Source organism: Chiloscyllium punctatum, chromosome 39 (genome assembly GCF_047496795.1).
Source record: "Chiloscyllium punctatum isolate Juve2018m chromosome 39, sChiPun1.3, whole genome shotgun sequence".
Lineage (NCBI taxonomy): Eukaryota > Metazoa > Chordata > Chondrichthyes > Orectolobiformes > Hemiscylliidae > Chiloscyllium > Chiloscyllium punctatum.
Window position 1 is genome coordinate 46,656,834 of NC_092777.1, and position 18,218 is coordinate 46,675,051.

An 18,218-nucleotide genomic window follows, 5' to 3' on the forward strand; every position below is an offset into this window, starting at 1 on the left:
AAACTTATTAATCAGACCACCTCAGAGAAGAACACTCATTCACAGCTATATTCAATTTTCTACGACCAAGTCAATTTTACATCCAACTGATCAACTCACTGATAATCTCAAGTGATATAGCATTTTGGATCAGCCTACAATGAGGAGCCTTGTCAAATGCTTCAGTAAAGTTGGCCAACAACCGCCACCCGACCCTCAATTACTTTTGTCACTTTCTCAAAATACGTAATTGGATTTTCTTAAATAAAGGAATAACACTGGTTATTCTCCAGTCTTCCGGGACCTAGCCTGTGGCTAGAGAAGATACAAAGAACTCTGTCAAGAACCCAGCAATCTCCTTCCTCCCTTCTCTCCTTTAGTATCCTGGTAGGCATATAGGGGTTTTGTCCAACAGTTGGAGAACTGGCTGGTAAGCTATGGCTCAAAGGGATCTAGAAACGTCCACGCACTTGTGTGGCCACTGTCAGGCCTTCCTTTTAATTAATGTCTTTGGTAGTGGAAATTCTGCCTGCCAAGAATTACTGGGCAGAGGCTAGAGGCTAGAAATCCAATGCTCCACCCAGTTTGTCCACAACCTTAACTTGGGAGGTTCTGATGCCACTGGAAGACTGATATAAGGACTGGATTGTGATTAAGTGGATTAGGCTTTCATGCTTTTGTTACAATGAGTCTCACTAAATCCAGCCCAAAGTTAATACTTCTGCTTGGAGTTACACCTAGTACAAAGGAAGGCTGCACTTGACAGTGTGGTATCAGAAGGCCCTGGGAAAATTGGAATGACTGGAAATCATTGGCTAACCTCTCTGATAGTTGGAGTCATGCCTGGCACAAAGATGATTATTATGGTTGTTGCAGGTCACTCATCACGGTTCCAGAACATTTCTGCAGGAGTTCCTCAGAGCAGTGCCCTAGCCTTAGCAATCTTCATAAATGACCTTCACTCCATCATAAAGTCAGAAGTGGGGATGCTCGCTGGTGATTGCAAAACTGTTCAGTGCCATTCTTGACTTCTCAGATACTGAAATAGCCAATGTCTAACTGCAGCAAAAACTGGACAAAATCCAGATTTGGGCCCGATAGGAACATTCATGCCTCCAAATGCCTGGCAATGACCATCACAATGAGAAAGAATCTAACCATTACCCCATGATATTCAATGGTGTTACCAAGACTGAATCCCCCACTAACAACATCCTGAGAGTTACTATTAACAAGAAACTGAACGGGACTGGCCATGGAAGCACTGTGGCCACAAGAGACCAAGCATCCTGCAGAGAGTAACTCACGTCCTGACTCCCCAGAGCCCGTCCACCATCTATACAGTGCAAGTCAGATATACCAGCTACAAGATGCACAACAGAAACTTGCCAAAGCTCTTTGGACATTATTAAAATTAACCACAGTTTTGTTATTTTTGTGTCATACCTGAAAAAGGCAAGGCCATTTTTTTTTGAAATTATTAAGAGAATTGTCTTATCTGATTGTGTCTGGGTTTAATTTAAGAATCTCTTAAACTCCAGCAATGAATCATGCCAATCTTGGCATGGACCTTAGCTGTATCCAGGTGCGTCATTATCAAGGCTCCACAGGCAATCCATCTTCTCCAGTCAATATTAATATCTTTCCCTGGCTGGTGCAGAACTCCCAGCTACTATGGAAATTAAATACTTTTCCAAACAAACAATCACTACAACTATTAGATGCTGATAAAACAATGCAAGGACCAACAATCGTGCATTATGGGACAAATATCAGGGCTGCTTGATAAAAATAATGCTGTATTGAAGGGCCTACCCTTTACTTGTTATAAGATTTATCTTATAGTAAGATATAAATAATGTTTAGAAAGCCCAGAACAGATCAATAACAGCACAACAAATTTTAAAAAGTCATGCACCTCAGAATCCAGTTAATGTAATTACAATTTTACACTATGAATTATTCACAATTCCTGCTTTAAGTCAAACCATATGGTAATAAAACATTATCAAGCTCAGACTTGGGATAACAAAGAAAAACCTCGTTCTCTTGCAGTAAGGTGTGCAAGAACATGGTTGATTAATTTCACAGTGGAATGTGGAACACCATATGGTTAGGAATCAGGGACAAGTGCTACAGGACCATCACTAGTTGTAGAAGTGGGGCTCAGAACAAAGATTTGCTGCAAAGTGGAAGGGTGCACACAGGAATGAAATTTCCACAACAAGAGCAGAGAGCTCTCCAACTACAGGAAGAATATTAGTACTGAATTAGAGGTGATGGATGGGCTTCAGAGCTTTGTCAAATGACACAGGCAAACCCGTGCTAAATGCGAACACATAATATTATAAACAGGAAAATGTTTAGCAGAAAGGTGCTAAAGTTCCAAAGAGATCAGAGTTTAATTTAATTCAGTAAAATTCTTAAAGTTAAGGCTTGCAATGGGTAATACTTGGACATATGGAGTACAAGCTTCATTATAAAATTCTATAAAAATTAAATTGACTAATAAAACTGATTATAACAAGACGTTACAGCTGAATGTGTCCATTCATATACATTTCTCATCTGCAACAGTCATTCAAAAGGCAACAGAAAGCCAAATGGCATATACAATAAATGAATGCAGAGGTTCATTTATTAAAATGTTAAAAGATATACAATTTAATTTTTAACTATAACAATCCTGTACTTTTCCTTAATATTTGCTCCAGCAGAATCAGGGTGAGAGGATGGGTAGAAAACTGCAGACTTTTCCACAGTCTTTCTCTGCCAATGTTCATTTGTGGCCAGCTGGTATGATATAGGAGAGCTAGATTGTGATACAAGGCACAGCCAAATTTTCCTGCTTCCTTTCAACAAGGCACCTCATTTCTGCGCTGTGTCCAATGATAAAGCCAAGATCAGGAGCTAGTTGCCTGGAGGAACATAACTCATGGCTAAGTTTCAAAAATCTTCCAGGCCATGGGCATAATGTGCTAAAGATATTACACTGCTGTATTGTTCAGTTATTCTTGATTTGAAGTTGTATTTGGGGAAATAAAATATTTAAGCTGACTTTAGAGTAAATGTGAAACCCTAAGTTTTGGCAATTTTCAAATAGAAATGCAATTCAGAAGGGGATTTTTTTTTAGAAAAGCAAAGTAGAATAAAAATTAGTGCTTCCTTTATTTCAATAAACTACATTGAGGAAGCACAAATAAGTAAAAATTATTTATGAATAACTTCTGCATACAGGCAATGTATTTACATGAATACATTCTTTACTAGCTTTAGTGTGGAGACTTCACCTTCTAATCAAACTTCTACTCTATACTCCAATATAATATTGGTTGAACAATGGGCTATTAACACCAAATCAGGAAACTTAGCTTATTTTCTAAGTCACATGTATTATAGATTTTACTTTCCCTACATGGACAGAGATACAAAAAATATGTGGGAGAATGAAAGAACCCACATGGATGTGCAAACAGGGGGATAGAAAAGCATGAACAAGATTTAGGATGGGTGTAAAAGAGAAAGTGATAGAAAATAAAACAGTAAGAGCACGAATGGAAGAGGTCAATAAGAAACCTGCTCCAAGGACTGTCAGATATACCATTCAAGGTGGCTGATAGCAGGTCTTCAAGATAGTTTTTGATGACCATTCCTGTATTTCCATGTTAGGGCCATTGAATTCACTACACTGAAAATTCTACAGCTGTGAAGCATCATCGATTCGTAGACTGATAGAATTTCTCTTTTTTGTTGCCCAGAATGAGCTCAATTAACCAGCTTTTGGTATCTCTGCAGTTATCTCAAAACTCTTTCTAGACTCCCTTTTCACAAAATAAATGCTACTGCCTGACTTTCTTTGGAGAGGACTCCTAAGAATGCACAGTAGTATTTTCTCTTCTCCTTTCATGAAAGACTCGACTTCCAATGGTCAATTCCAAAAATCAAGACCTCATCACTGGGAACGCATTGGCAAGATCCTTAAAACACACAATCTGTTGGCTAGTGCTACAGAATGCTAAATAATTAAGCAGCTCTCAAACCTTGCGGAGTTTATATTCCTCTTCCACCTGACCAGCATCATTCAGATGGTTTAACCAAGTAGTGACATCTAACCGCTTATACATATTCTCTTCTGGGTGAATCTCCGATGATGGCAAATTAGGGCGTCTTATTGAGAACTGCATGCAAGCCTTTACATCAGAAACCTGGAGGGGATGACAGATACAAGTTATAAGCTGTAAAATTGCAGTTACATCTTTTAATAGGTGCATAGCTTGACACAGAAGAAAAAACCCAGTGGTTTCACTGCTCCCTTGGAATAAGATGCATGAAGTTTTTAAAAAAAAAATCTGTTGCATAACACAGCAATGAACGAAACAAGCCAGAGTTTCCCATTTGTAATTCAACCTGGCTAGTGAATCCTGCTTCAGAGCAATTGAACTGGAGCCTAGCTGAATGGATTTTGTGGCTTTTGGATATGATACTAATTATTTGGGTCTTTACTTGTTTTCTGTAATGTCACTCAGTCTGACAAACAAATCTCAAGTCTATCACCATCAGAAACATATCCTTTTTGCCCAGTACATAGTCATATGCCAAGGACTGTAGCAAAGACTGCGTAATGAAATTTCTTGGCTCCACTGGATACTATAATCCCATATGTGCGTCCAGCAGTGTTTCTCCCTGTAGAATTATAAACTCTAATATAGGTCGTTCTGCCATAATGTGACAAGTGCGTTCCTCTGCAATCCCACGCTATACGAGAGCACTACAGAAAATTGCTTTACCCGTTCAGTTTGCATTATCCAAACAGCATCCACAATTCATCAATCACGCTATCGCTAATTTGTGTTAATGAAATGTGCATTATACCAGAACAACTTGTGTTATGATGGGGAAGGCTAGTTAGCTCAGCTGGCTGGATAGTTAACATGTAGATTAGATTAGTGCCAATAACACAGGGGTTGATTTCCATTCTGGCTGAGGTAAATCAGAAGTGGCTTCCTCATGTTACTTGTAAGAAAGTTCATAATAATTTGCCAAGGTACGATAAAACTGAGGACTTGTCTTTGGTTAGAAATTCAAGAAGAATGAGATGAAGGCAAAAATAACCAACATCTGGCTTTCTCTTGCATGTGATGTACAAATGAACAGATATAGATATCACAAAATATATTTCATAATGTTTCCAAAACCAAAACAGGAAACCCTCTCCTTAATAACAGAATAATTTTATTTCAAAGATCAGTAGCTATCTTGACCATGTTGGCCTTAAACTTGAGCTCCATCTCCTTGGTGACCTCTTCACTCCTAATGCTATTGAGATCTGAAATTGAATTGTCAAACTTAGTCACTCCTTTTTAGGCTGCAAGGTAGCAAACGGTCATTTCTAATACATCAACTCATTTTAGCATCATGAATGTGAATGTCTAGATGGTTTTAAAATTCATATGGCTAGCACTATGCAATCCTGCCAGCCTCCGTTGGTCTCAGCCATGCCAAATTGTGATATCACTAAAGAGAAGTTAAAAGCTTCAAAGTGCTTTTTTAGGAAATGTGAGAAGACTTAAAGACAAAAATTGGCAGGGAGGCATATTGACAATGGGTCAATATCAAATATTTTTCATAAAAGCAAACAACATCCATGGCTGCCATTTCTGGCTGGACATACACCTGGTGGTTTCACAACAGGACTGGTCACTCCCAACCTTCCAGATTGGTCAGCCTTCCAATCCCATAAATCAATATTTTTACAATTTATAAGTGCAAGCGGCAAAAGAAAATAATTTATTTTATTTTTAAATTCCCCAAGCTTTCTCTTGAGTTCATTACAGCTGTGCACCAGAAATTAATCTTCTAATTACTGGAGACTGCACATCACATCTCTGTGCAACATGTTCAGAATATCACAGTTTTCTGTTAAAATTGAATAATATTTTGCATAGCAATATCAACAGGATAGGCTTTCCTGCTACTTGTAGGGTTCCACATCCAACTGCAGATTGCCAATCTGCCTTTGCTAATTTAACAGTCAACTGATGTACAGAAATGTGCTGTCTCAGTGACCGGATTTGCCTGTTAATATAGACACAGAAATTAAGCATGATTTGATTTGTGTGAAGGTGTTCCTATACTATACTTCTTTCTTTCAAAAGAAATGCCAAGGTTCTATTCAGTCACAACATCAGATAACACGTAGAAAGTCTTGTCAATCTACAGCATATGCAACCACGATGAACCAAGCAAGAAAAAAGGCTTATGTAGACAACTGATCTAATTACAACTCAGATAACCAAATGGCGATGGAACTTGAGCCTTGTCTTTACATACTTACATGCTTTTATTTACAGAGATGCATATATCCACTTGCAATCCAAAAAAGAAATTTCAAAGATAAATCCCTAGTCATGTCCACCACTTAAGTAACAAGAAAGAATACACAATTCTAACTTACAGAGGAATTAACACAAGATTAGCAAACAAAAAGTGATGTCCAGGAACAACAACAGACATAGAAATATTACTGCCAAGGAATGGGCAAACATTTCTAGAATTAAGTCGGTCTCCACAAAACCACAGATGGCCCAGGCTATAATTCAGGCCAAAGGGATTTCACAAAATACTAAATTAAAATCGTGTTTTAACACCCTGGTGATTGCTCTCCTAAAATCAATTAGGGTGATGCAAATTAAATTAGGGAACACCAGCCATCAGACTGTTAACCAAGATGCCCCAAGTCTAAATCCTAGCTTAAATAATATTTGGACTTGATTAACAGCATTTGGTGAGGTTTCACAGTTTGCTAGATAGAACAGCTTAAAGGGGTGGAGAAAGGAAGGAAAGAAAAACTGTTTCACTCAATCCCATCGTGTAAAAGTACACCTTCTACAAGCCAATATGGACTGACATTTATTGAGTAAATTTGTTGGCTCTAATGTTTACTCAACAAACTTTACCAAATACTTCCCCGATTTCTTGTGAAATTAAAAAAAAATGAACAGATGAGTTGAACAAAAAAGTAGGTAATGCCCTCTTAAATAGTTGATTATAAAATGTCCCGTAGTTTGGAATGATCCTATTTGTCCTAGTATTGAATAACTGTATTGAATGATGCCCGGGAGAATAATCAGAACACACTGTAATAAAAGCCTCTCCACATTAAAATTACAATGATTATTTTGAAAGGTTTTCTTCTATTTTTCCTGCCATGCATTCTCAGCTCTGCCTAATTTCTTTCAACTTTAAGGTACCGTACCCTGAAGGTTATGAGACATTGGGTTATGAATCCACAAGAACTGGTTTTAATGATCATGTTTCTCCCAAACAACTGACTTTGGATCATTTATCAACATAGGTTAGTTGATAGTACTTTCACCTCCTGAGTTAGAGGTTGAAAGTTTTTTTTAGATTAGATTACTTACAGTGTGGAAACAGACCTTCGGCCCAACAAGTCCACCGACCCTCTGAAGAGCAACCCACCCAGACCCATTCCCCTACGTTTACCCCTTCACCTAATACTACGGGCAATTTAGCACGGCCAATTCATCTAACCTGCACATTTTTGGACTGTGGGAGGAATCCGGAGGACCCAGAGGAGACCCACGCAGACATGGGGAGAATGTGCAAACTCCATACAGACAGTTGCCTGAGGCGGGAATTGAACCCGGGTCTCTGGCACTGTGAGGCAGCAGTGCTACCCACTGTGCCACCATGCTGCCCACAGTGCCACTCCAGGGAATGACACTGAGCAACTGTCATATTAATAACAATGCCTGTTTTCCATTGAGAAACTAAATTGGGACCCTGTTTCTCCTCTATAAAAGATCCCATAACATAATTCTGAGGAGGAGCCTGGGATTATGCCTGATGTTCCAGCCAATATTTATTCCTCAAATACCATGAAGACAGATTCTCTGGTCATTGCTGTGCACAAATTGGTTGAAAAGATTCTCAATTACAACAGCGCTTCTAAAGTACTAAATTGGCAATAGGGCACTTTAGGAAGATCTACAATTATAAGAGTACAAAAATGCAAACCTTTGGCCAGAATTATACCTGCCCCAAAGCAGGAACAGGCTCAGTGTTATTCCATTTCCCATATACCTCCATTAGCATTTTACCAGTGACAAGGAAGACATTTTCAGTCTGCTGCCCCAATGCCAGTTAAGGCTCTGAAATGAGCAATTAAAGGCCTCTTAAGCCCTCCTCCAGCTAGTCTATCCTGACTGCAAATCAGTCAGGTGAATGGGATTGGAAGAATTTGGGAATCAGGGTCTCCTTCTGGTACCCTGGACCACATGAGGGCTGTACCTATCTCACTCATCCATGCCTCTCGTCCCCCACCTCCAAACCAGGTTGTGCTCGATTGGTCTGGTCAAGCAAAATCACCTCACTTTCCTGCTTTTCCATTCGCAAGTGTTATTGGTGACTGACTGTAGTCCTACATCGCCAGACCATGGCAACATGACGCCTGGAGGAAGAGCGCCTCATCTTCCGCCTAGGAACCCTCCAACCACAAGGGATGAATGCAGATTTCTCCAGCTTCCTCATTTTCCCATCCCCCACCTTATCTCAGTCCCAACTCTCGGACTCAGCACCACCTTCTTGACCTGCAATCCTCTTCCCGACCTCTCCGCCCCCACCCCCTCTCCGACCTATCACCCTCACCTTAACCTCCTTCCACCTATCGCATTCCCAACGCCCCTCCCCCAAGTCCCTCCTCCCTACCTTTTATCTTGGCCTGCTTGGCACACCCTCCTCATTCCTAAAGGGCTTATGCCCAAAACATCGATTCTCCTGCTCCTTGGATGCTGCCTGACCTGCTGCGCTTTTCCAGCAACACATTTTTCAGCTCCTCTTAGAAGTATTGCTGAGACTGGAGAATTACTGGCCATCTTTGTGGCTGGTGGCTCGACAAAGGGGAATCAGAATCCCGCACAGTTAACAGACAGATAAACATGTAAAAAAAAGAATGGTGTCTTCCTGAGCCAGAAAGGGAAGGTTTGGCTCATCTTTTCAACCATCAGGTACCCACCAACTCAAAAAAATTCCAGCTTCTATTTTCTTTCACACTGAACAGTATTAGCATCATATTGTAAAAGCTAACCCTCTAGAAATGTGAATTTGTCCAAATCAAATATCTACAATACGTTTCCAGCATGAACTCCCAGTAAACTGGCTCACAGTAACAGCAGCAGCTCAAATGACTGCTATTTATTTTCTATGTGTCAACCACAACTACTCTTCAATCCGGTTTAATATTTCATTCAATGGAATGGTGGAAAAACACAGAAAAGGCTGTATTATTGTCAAATGAAGGATCAGAGGTTCAGGAAAGGAAGGTTTTTCTATTTTGGGCAGAAAAGTATCCGTCTCACTGGACAGCCCAAATGAGATACTACAGCCCAAAGGGCAAATGTATTCCCCAGCACCCACAGAAATGTGAAAAGGATCCCTAGGAAAATGGCAAAACACTTACCTTGCCAAATTAAATAAGCAAAATATACACACCAAAACAATTTCCTCTCAACTTCACAGCTTGATTGAGACCACATGCAAAGTTCATGCGTACTTCCAAACTGCTACAAGACAAACTCAGTAGCCACTGTTGAAATGTCAATAGACTGTCCTATTTCCTTGAGCAAAGTTGTGTCAACATAGCAATCTTTTAATAATACCTGTGCACTCTAAGATCATTTATTCATGCAAAGGTAAGCAATTCAGTATCAACATCTGTACTCCTCAAATTTCCAACATTTCAAGAACTGACAACACATTAAGGAATAAAGGAATAGAACATAGTAGGAATGCTACTACTATGGCCTACAAGTCAATTTGGAGAGATACCTCTATCTCCTGAACTTAGTTAATCGTGAAGTTAAGGGAATTACATGTGGAAGCCTCCCCAACCTCACAGTTTGTGACATTCTATTGCTTTGCTCTTTCTTTCTCTGCTTAATCTTTCCACCAAATGTTGTCACACAACAGCATGATAAATTGTATAATGAAGTGTAAGGTGCTGTTGAAGGGATATTTTGTAGCCAGTGCTGGTTTCTTTCTAAACTAAGTTTTTTTTTCCCCAAGTATAAAGGCATTCCCTAAAATACTGCCATTGTGATAAATGCTGCAGTTCAATGCACCATGTCACACTGCAAATCACCAATAATTTCAAGCAATGCAATCTCAAAGGCGCAACTTCAAGGCTGCAGGAAAAGATATATCAGCTTTTGGAGGAACAGGCCATTTTGATCAGAGAGCACACGGTGAAGCACAGAAATGAATAGGCAGATGTAGGCACAGGTAGTAGAAAAGGAACAGGCACCTAGATGCTCAAGTGCTGTCTGCTGTTGTTGTTCAAAGCTCCACCTAGAAACTAAGGCTTCATAGCATCTCTGTATAAAAGAATACTATTCAAACATTAACTTAAAGCAGTTATTTGAGCTGGAAAGCATCCCACAAAGTCTGATGATAACTGAGGAGTCCTGTCTGCAGGTCAGCAACAGTGTATCATTCTTAAATGAGTACATGACAACTCCTGCAACAAAGTCCTCAAAGACAGAGGTTCTAAAACCAGTTTGATTATCTCTTATGGATACTCCTACTGATATTACAGAGACATAGTTAACTTGAACATGCTGGGAAGAACTTTGAGATAGATATTCACTGATCTCACCATCACCAGCAATTCTACAGCCATGTGGTCATTCTGAGTGTGCTCAAAGTAGAGTGACTCATTGAGGTAACAATGACCTCCAATACAGTGCTTTGATAATAAAGCTTCCCAAATTTAAGGAGAGCAGGAATTAATGTGGGATAGATGTAGTCAAGAATTTTAATGAGCTGAATGGCAGCATCCTGGTGACAGGAAAGAAGAATACTGCACATGATACGGCAGAGTGTTGAGAAAAATATGGATATGTTTCGATAATAGTGGTTGTAGTCACATGGGTTACAATAATACCCTAAACTATGGTGAATCTTACATGAAAAATATCATCAAGTCATTTTACTCTGCGATCATGATTTTGGATGCAAACTTTTGATTTTTTTATGCACTTTTGCACAATTATCTTCAGTGACTGTTTAATACATCAGCACATTGTCTGATGTTGATATCCCCTGTGGCAGCTTGGCATGAATATGAGGCACAAAATGTTTAGCAGTTTGCCACTTTGAAGGTCAGGTTGAAGAATATGATTTAACTTTGTAACTACCTCATTATTGATCTTAAGCTGGGAAAGTCACCTCCCTGCAGACACACTCAAGTCGCTATCCTGAAGTGTATACAACAGTTCTGTGCACATGGATTATACAGACAACCCCTTCTACTGAGAATATTCTTTCTTTTCCTTCTTCTCAGATCCTCACTTCCCACTTCCAAAACACACCAAAGTAACGAAGGAGACTGACTCAGAAGAATTCCTACAGCTTTCGCAGTACTCTTTGCAAGCCAGAAATTTTCTCAATCAGAATCTTGTTTGCATAGGTCACCATGCAGGGACCAGATTGTTCTGAAAACATAGTTGCTGCCAGGGATGTGTTAACTGGTGGTCTGTTACCAGTTTGTGCAAAAGTTGGCTGTGAACAAACTGCTAATTGATTTCTCCAAATCCTTTTACATCCCAAAATGCTTTGCAAACTAGACTAATACAACTGAAATTCTGGTACATCTAGAATATTGAAGGAAAGTCAATGGCAGACAAAAATGAGTAAAACTTCCATCTTTCTGACAATATATTAAATTCATTTATCAATATAAATGTGACAGCAAGTGGCACTATCTGTTTCCAGGTAGTTAAATTACCATGAAGTGTGTAAGTATTTTAGTGATCCAGTGCTGAATGGGAATTAGCAAAGCTTTCCTATTCCCAAGCTCAATATATTTATGCAATTATTTCTGGTCATGTTGTTTACATACCTGATCCTTCTGATGCGTTTCAGTGCAATATTTCCACTGTTGAAACACTTCGCTAAGTTTATCAAGACCACCATGGTGAAAATGGAAAATCTTGTACTGACTTTCACGGCTAGCAATGACTAGTTGTCCAGACGTGCAAGCTTCATCACTGCGAGGAATATATTTGAGAAACAAAACATTACATTAAATATCTTCAGAACCTGAGAGCCAATATTTTAACACATCTGTTCTGAAGGTAAGGGATGAACATTCACAGAAGCTAAGATAGATTAACATTGCCAAAATCTGGTGAGGACACAACGAACAATATTCTTTTCTGTTTCCACAGTTAATCAGAAGCAATTTGATGTAATTAATGGGCAACTAGTCTATTAAGAAGAAAATATTTTTCTTAAGGATAATTTTATGTTGGAAATCAGATTTAAAATCAATATTTGATTGAATATTCAATGAGTTCTATCCATTATTTGAAATGAAGCAACATTTAGCAAACGTTGGAAATCAAAAGAAGAAGAAAAAGCAAGATAAAAAGCATCTGTGCAGAACACAAAACATAATGGCTTATAATCTTCCTTGGAGGGAGTATGGGAGCATGAAGTTCTGTCCATAGATGCTGATGGGTACCGGATTTAAATATTTCAGAGGCCTGCTAAATACTAGTTAAGATCTTGGTCCATATTACAGAAATTACTTTGTTTTATGTGAAGAATTCTGACAACTTTAATAATAGTAACAATGTAGTTAGAGGTGGAGGGGAAGACTGACATGCATTCCTTTCCAAAGCAAAATAGAATGTAAATATGATGTAAAATGTTGCACTGTTGAAGAAATGTATCATACAAACAATCCTTATGGCAATTAGTTCAGGAAGTACTTTGTTTCTCAATACCTATTCTACTTTTGCAGAAAAATTCTAACCTTTGTCTTTTCATTACTTCAATTCAGATAGTCAGCCATGTGCTTTTAAGTAACAACAACAAATGAAATGAACAGATTCTTTGAGGTCATGCACTGTGAAGGATACTTTGCAACAGTGCACTTCAGAGACAATTGGTAACAGGTTATGCTGCCCACAGTTCTTTCCTAGTGAAATATATCTTCCCATAACTTAGAAAACATTCAACAGAAAACAAGATTGTGTTTCCAACCTTCTGGACAGTAATTGGAGTCATAGAAATGTACAGCACGGAAACAAATCCTTTGGTCCAACTTGTCCATGTCAACCAGATATCCCAACCCAATCTAGTCCCACCTGCCAGCACTCGGCCCATATTCCTCCAAACCCTTCCTATTCACATACCCATTTAGATGCCTTTTAAAATGTTGTAATCGTACCAGCCTCCACCACTCCCTCTAGTAGCTCATTCTATACATGTACCACCCTCTGCATGAAAAGGTTGCCCCTCAGGTCTCTTATATCTTTTCCCCTCTGGTCTCTTTTATATCTTTTCCCCTCTCACCCTAAACCTACGCCCTCTAGTTCTGGGCTCCCCCACCCCACGGAAGAATCTTTGTCTACTTATCCCATCCATGCCCCCTAATGATTTTATAGACCTCCATAAGGCCACCCCTCAGCCTCTGACGCTCCAGGGAAAACAGCCATAGCCTCTTCAACCCCTCCTTATAGCTCAAGTCCTCCAACCCTGGCAACATCCTTGTACATCTTTTCTAATTCCTTTCAAGTTTCACAACATCTTTCCCATAGGAAGGAGACCAGAATTGCACGCAATATTCCAATAGTAACCTAATCAATATCCTGTAGAGCCACAACATGACCTCCCAACTCCTGTACTCAATACTCTGACCAATAAAGGAAAGCATACCAAATGCCTTCTTCACTATGCTATCTACCTGCGACTCCACTTTCAAAGAGCTATGAACCTGCACTCCAAGGTCTCTTCGTTCAGCAACACTCCCTCGGACCTTACTATTAAGTGTTCAAGTCCTGCTAAGATTTGCTTTCCCAAAATGCAGTACCTCGCATTTATCTGAATTAAACTCCATCTGCCACTTCTCAGCCCATTGGGATCTTGACCAGATGGGCCATTGTAATCTTGAGGTAACCTTCTTCACTGTCCACTGCACCTCCAATTTTGGTATCATCTGCAAACTTACTAACTATACCTCTTACGCTCACATCTAAATCATTTATATAAATGACAAAAAGTAGTGGACCCAGCACCGATCCTTGTGGCACTCTACTGATCACAGGCCTCCAGTCTGAAAAACAATCCTCTACCACCACCCTCTCTGTCTTCTACCTTTGAGCCAGTTCTGTATCCAAAAGGCAAGTTCTCCCTGTATTCCATGAGATCTAACCACACTAACCATTGTCTCATGGGGAACCTTGTCAAACGCCTTACTGAAGTCCATATAGATAACGTCCACTGCTCTGCCCTCATCAATCCTCATTATTACCTCTTCAAAAAAACTCTGTCAAGTTTGTGCATAGGAAATCATGTCTCACAAAGCCATGTTGACTATCCCTAATCAGTCCTTGCCTTTCCAATACATGTACATCCTGTCCCTCAGGATTCCCTCCAACAACTTGCCCACCACCGACGTCAGGCTCACTGACCTATAGTTCCCTGGCTTGTCCTTACCACCCTTCTTAAACAGTGGCACCACGTTAACCAACCTCCAGTCTTCCGGCACCTCACCTGTAATTATCGATGATACAAGTATCTCAGCAACCAAATCACTTTTTTTAAAATATGGACAAGAAGTGATTTATAATTTCATGAACATATCTGTGAATAAATAAAACTAATGGATCATCTTATGCCGTGAAAATGCTTTATTTTCAGATTTTTATCTCTCTCTAGAGTCCCAGCAATCAATTTAAAGATTATGATGAATCTTGTTGAAATGAAGTTCTCTGATAATCCTTTGAGTATATATTTTTTTGCTCTACTTTTTCTTTATATTGAAAAAAATGTGTTCGAAATATTGAGTAGCAAAAACAGCAGATAGTGGATGGCTGAAATAATAAAAGAAAATCCAGGAAACTTGGAAGTATTGCAAAATGGGCTAGTGCAGAACTTCAAATGACATTAAAATTTGGTGGAGTAGGTAGATAGATGGTGGATAGTGTTCAATGTGGAAAATGACAGATTATATATTTTTCAAAAGAAGAACATGGTACAGACCTGGAGTATTGCTGGAAAGACATTTTGCCAAAACTTTTTGCCATGTAATCATCAGGATATTTGCTAGTCTACCAATGCAGAGGGAAACATTTTACAGTATACAAGAAGACAGTGCTGATTGGTTGCCAAGTGAAGTCTGATTGGTTGAGGTGTCGTCATAGAGATTGCGCCAGGTAGATGGTAACTGACAGTTAATTGCCAAACATTTAAAAATTTAAACCAGGCAGGTTGACTCTGATTTGCCAAGGTCTTACACCAAGGAAGGTTGCTTAATTTAAGTTGTAACAGGTGCAATGTGCATACATGTTCTTTCTGTATGCAAAGAACAGGACCTTCAACAACAATGTAAATAGTTTCATTAAGTACAAGGAAGGCAAAGGAACTTGGGTACATAGGTATTTATGCCATTAAAAGTGGCAGACAGATTAAGAGAGCATGTACTAAAGTTTACAGCGCTTTATGCTTTATTAATGGGACCATTGAGCACAAGGGGAAGAAGGTTATTTTGAATGTATTATAAGACAGGAGAAAGTGAGGACTGCAGATGCTGGAGATCAGAGCTGAAAATGTGTTGCTGGAAAAGCACAGCAGGTCAGGCAGCATCCAAGGAACAGGAGAATTGACGTTTTGGGCATAAGCCCTTCTTCAGGAATGAGGAAAGTGTGTCCAGCAGGCTAAGATAAAAAGGTAGGGAGGAGGGACTTGGGGGAGGGGCGTTGGAAATGCGATAGGTGGAAGGAGGTCAAGGTGAGGGTGATAGGCCGGAGAGGGGTGGGGGCGGAGAGGTCAGGAAGAAGATTGCAGGTTAGGAAGGCGGTGCTGAGTTTGAGGGATTTGACTGATACAAGGTGGAGGGAGGGGAAATGAGGAAACTGGAGAAATCGGAGTTCATCCCTTGTGGTTGGAGGGTTCCTAGGCGGAAGATGAGGCGCTCTTCCTCCAACCGTCGTGTTGCTATGGTCTGGCGATGGAGGAGTCCAAGGACCTGCATGTCCTTGGTGAAGTGAGAGGGGGAGTTGAAGTGTTGAGCTACGGGGTGGCTGGGTTGGTTGGTCCGGGTATCCCAGAGGTGTTCTCTGAAATGTTTCGCAAATAGGCGGCCTGTCTCCCCAAAATTATAAGACACTAGTACGATCTCAGCTGGAGTACTGCTTTCAGTTATGGGTGCTGCATTTTGTGAAGGAATGTGAAAGTATTGGAAAAAGTGCAAAAGAGGTTTACAGGAATGGTTCCATGGATGAGGAATTTTGTTCTTGACAAAAGGATTACAGAAGCTGGGGATTGTCCTTCTTTGAGAAAGGGAGGCAGGTGAGGAATTCTGATTAAAAAAAAATCCAAATAATGTGACGCTTGGAAAGAGTACCTTGGGAGAAAATGTCACCATTCATGAAAATATCAAGAATAATAAGTGTACAGATTTGAAGTAATTAGTAAATAAAGCAACACTGATATTAGGAAAACTATTTTTATGCAGCAAATGGTTAGGGTTTGGAATACACTACCAGGCAGTATTGTGGAGGCAGATATAATCATGGCATTCAAAGGGGAGTTGGATGACTATTTGAAAAAGAATAATATGCAAGGTTTGAGAGAAGGTGGGAGAAATGCTCAAGCAGGTCAGGAAGCATGTGAGAGGAGGGAAGCAGAGTTCGACATTTGTTTTGATGCTATTCATCAACCTGAAACTTTCTTTGTTCCTCTCCCCAAAGGTGGCTCTTGACCGGCTTAGTATTCCCAGAATTTTCTGATATTTGAAATATTGCCTTTCTCAACTTGAAGATTTAAAGAAGTACTGCTTCAGATCATAACTAATGAAAAGTATGTATTTAACAGGAAGCAGCAAATCCATATCACCTAATAACACAAAGCTTAAATTGCAACACTACTAGGACTCTTGCAAACTCTTTGGGGAAACGGATGAGCAGTTATGGTCAGAAGGGGTAAATGGAAAAATTTACAGATGTGAAAAGATACAACGCGTACATTTTAAAAATAGCAAATAACATTCAGTGCTCAGTGGCATTAATTCACAGAACTTGACAGTAATCCCTGAGCACAGTGGTGTTATCAGAAGACCACTTTCATATCCTTGATATCTTATACATCAGGCAGAATAACAATCGTAATTAGATGTTAATGCATTCAGGTGCCACAAGGGATATGCAAAATAAGCAAAAGAAGAATAAAGGAAGAAAGATTTTATTTAAAAAAAAATAATGCAAGTCTTCAAAGTCAGGGTTGGCATTTCTTCAGTCAGACTGGAATTTAATATATATTAAAATTACATAAAGCAACTCATTCCAAACCACCTAATTGTCAAATTCATATCAATATAGTAAATGTTTTAATGCAACTATTTCTTAAAGTCTAACTTCTTGTTTAAAAGGAATAGATTATTTAAATTCTTATTAAAAAGTGGAATTCAGTGCATTTATTATATTAAAAGAATTAACATTTAAAAATTACGCTGAATCGCTTTCATCCCAAAGAAATTAAAAGTGTTGTAATCAGCTTGTTTGTCCATGCTATGACAAATCTGTGTCAGGTAGGAACATAACCACTGTGCCACAAGACCTTATTTTTACAACTTGATAATTCTATTGTGGATGTATGTATCAAAGTAAGCAAACTATTTATATTAAATAATGCAGCCTTGCCTGGTCATATTTATCTTGTTCCCTTAGTGTTGACAGCTATTTCCCATTTGTTCATGTTCATTGACATTGTAAGCACTCATCTTAAAACAACTTGGAACATAGAACATTACAGTGCAGTACAGGTCCTTTGGCCCTTGATGATGCGCCGACCTGTGAAACCAATCTGAGGCCCATCTAACCTACACTATTCCATTTTTGTCCATGTCTATCCAATGACCATTTAAATGCTCTTAAAGCTGGTAAGTCTACTATTGTTGCAGGCAGTGCGTTCCACACTCCTACTATTCTCTGAATAAAGAAATTACCTCTGACATCTGTACTATATGATCACCCCTCAAATTAAAGCTATGCCCCCTCATGCTAGCCATCTGAGGAAAAAGGATCTCGCTGTCCACCCTTTCTAACCCTCTAATTAAGTCACCTCTCAACCTTCTTCTCTCTAACAAAAACAGCCTCAAGTCCCTCAACCTTTTCTCGTAAGACCTTCCCTCCATATCAGGCAACATCCTAGTAAAT

The 18,218-nt window shown here is 39.4% G+C and overlaps 1 protein-coding gene across 3 annotated transcripts in view; it reads right to left on the reverse strand.

The window, feature by feature from the left end:
- The window catches only part of tbc1d16 (TBC1 domain family, member 16), a 131,895-nt gene that overhangs the window by 60,759 nt on the left and 52,918 nt on the right, over positions 1-18,218 (reverse strand). For all 3 annotated transcript variants that reach the window (XM_072558612.1, XM_072558611.1, XM_072558610.1), the window contains 2 exons: positions 11,897-12,044; positions 4,020-4,184 (listed from right to left, as the gene is read on the reverse strand). In XM_072558612.1, coding sequence (XP_072414713.1) covers positions 4,020-4,184; positions 11,897-12,044 — 313 coding nt within the window. The remainder of the gene's footprint in view (positions 1-4,019; positions 4,185-11,896; positions 12,045-18,218) is intronic.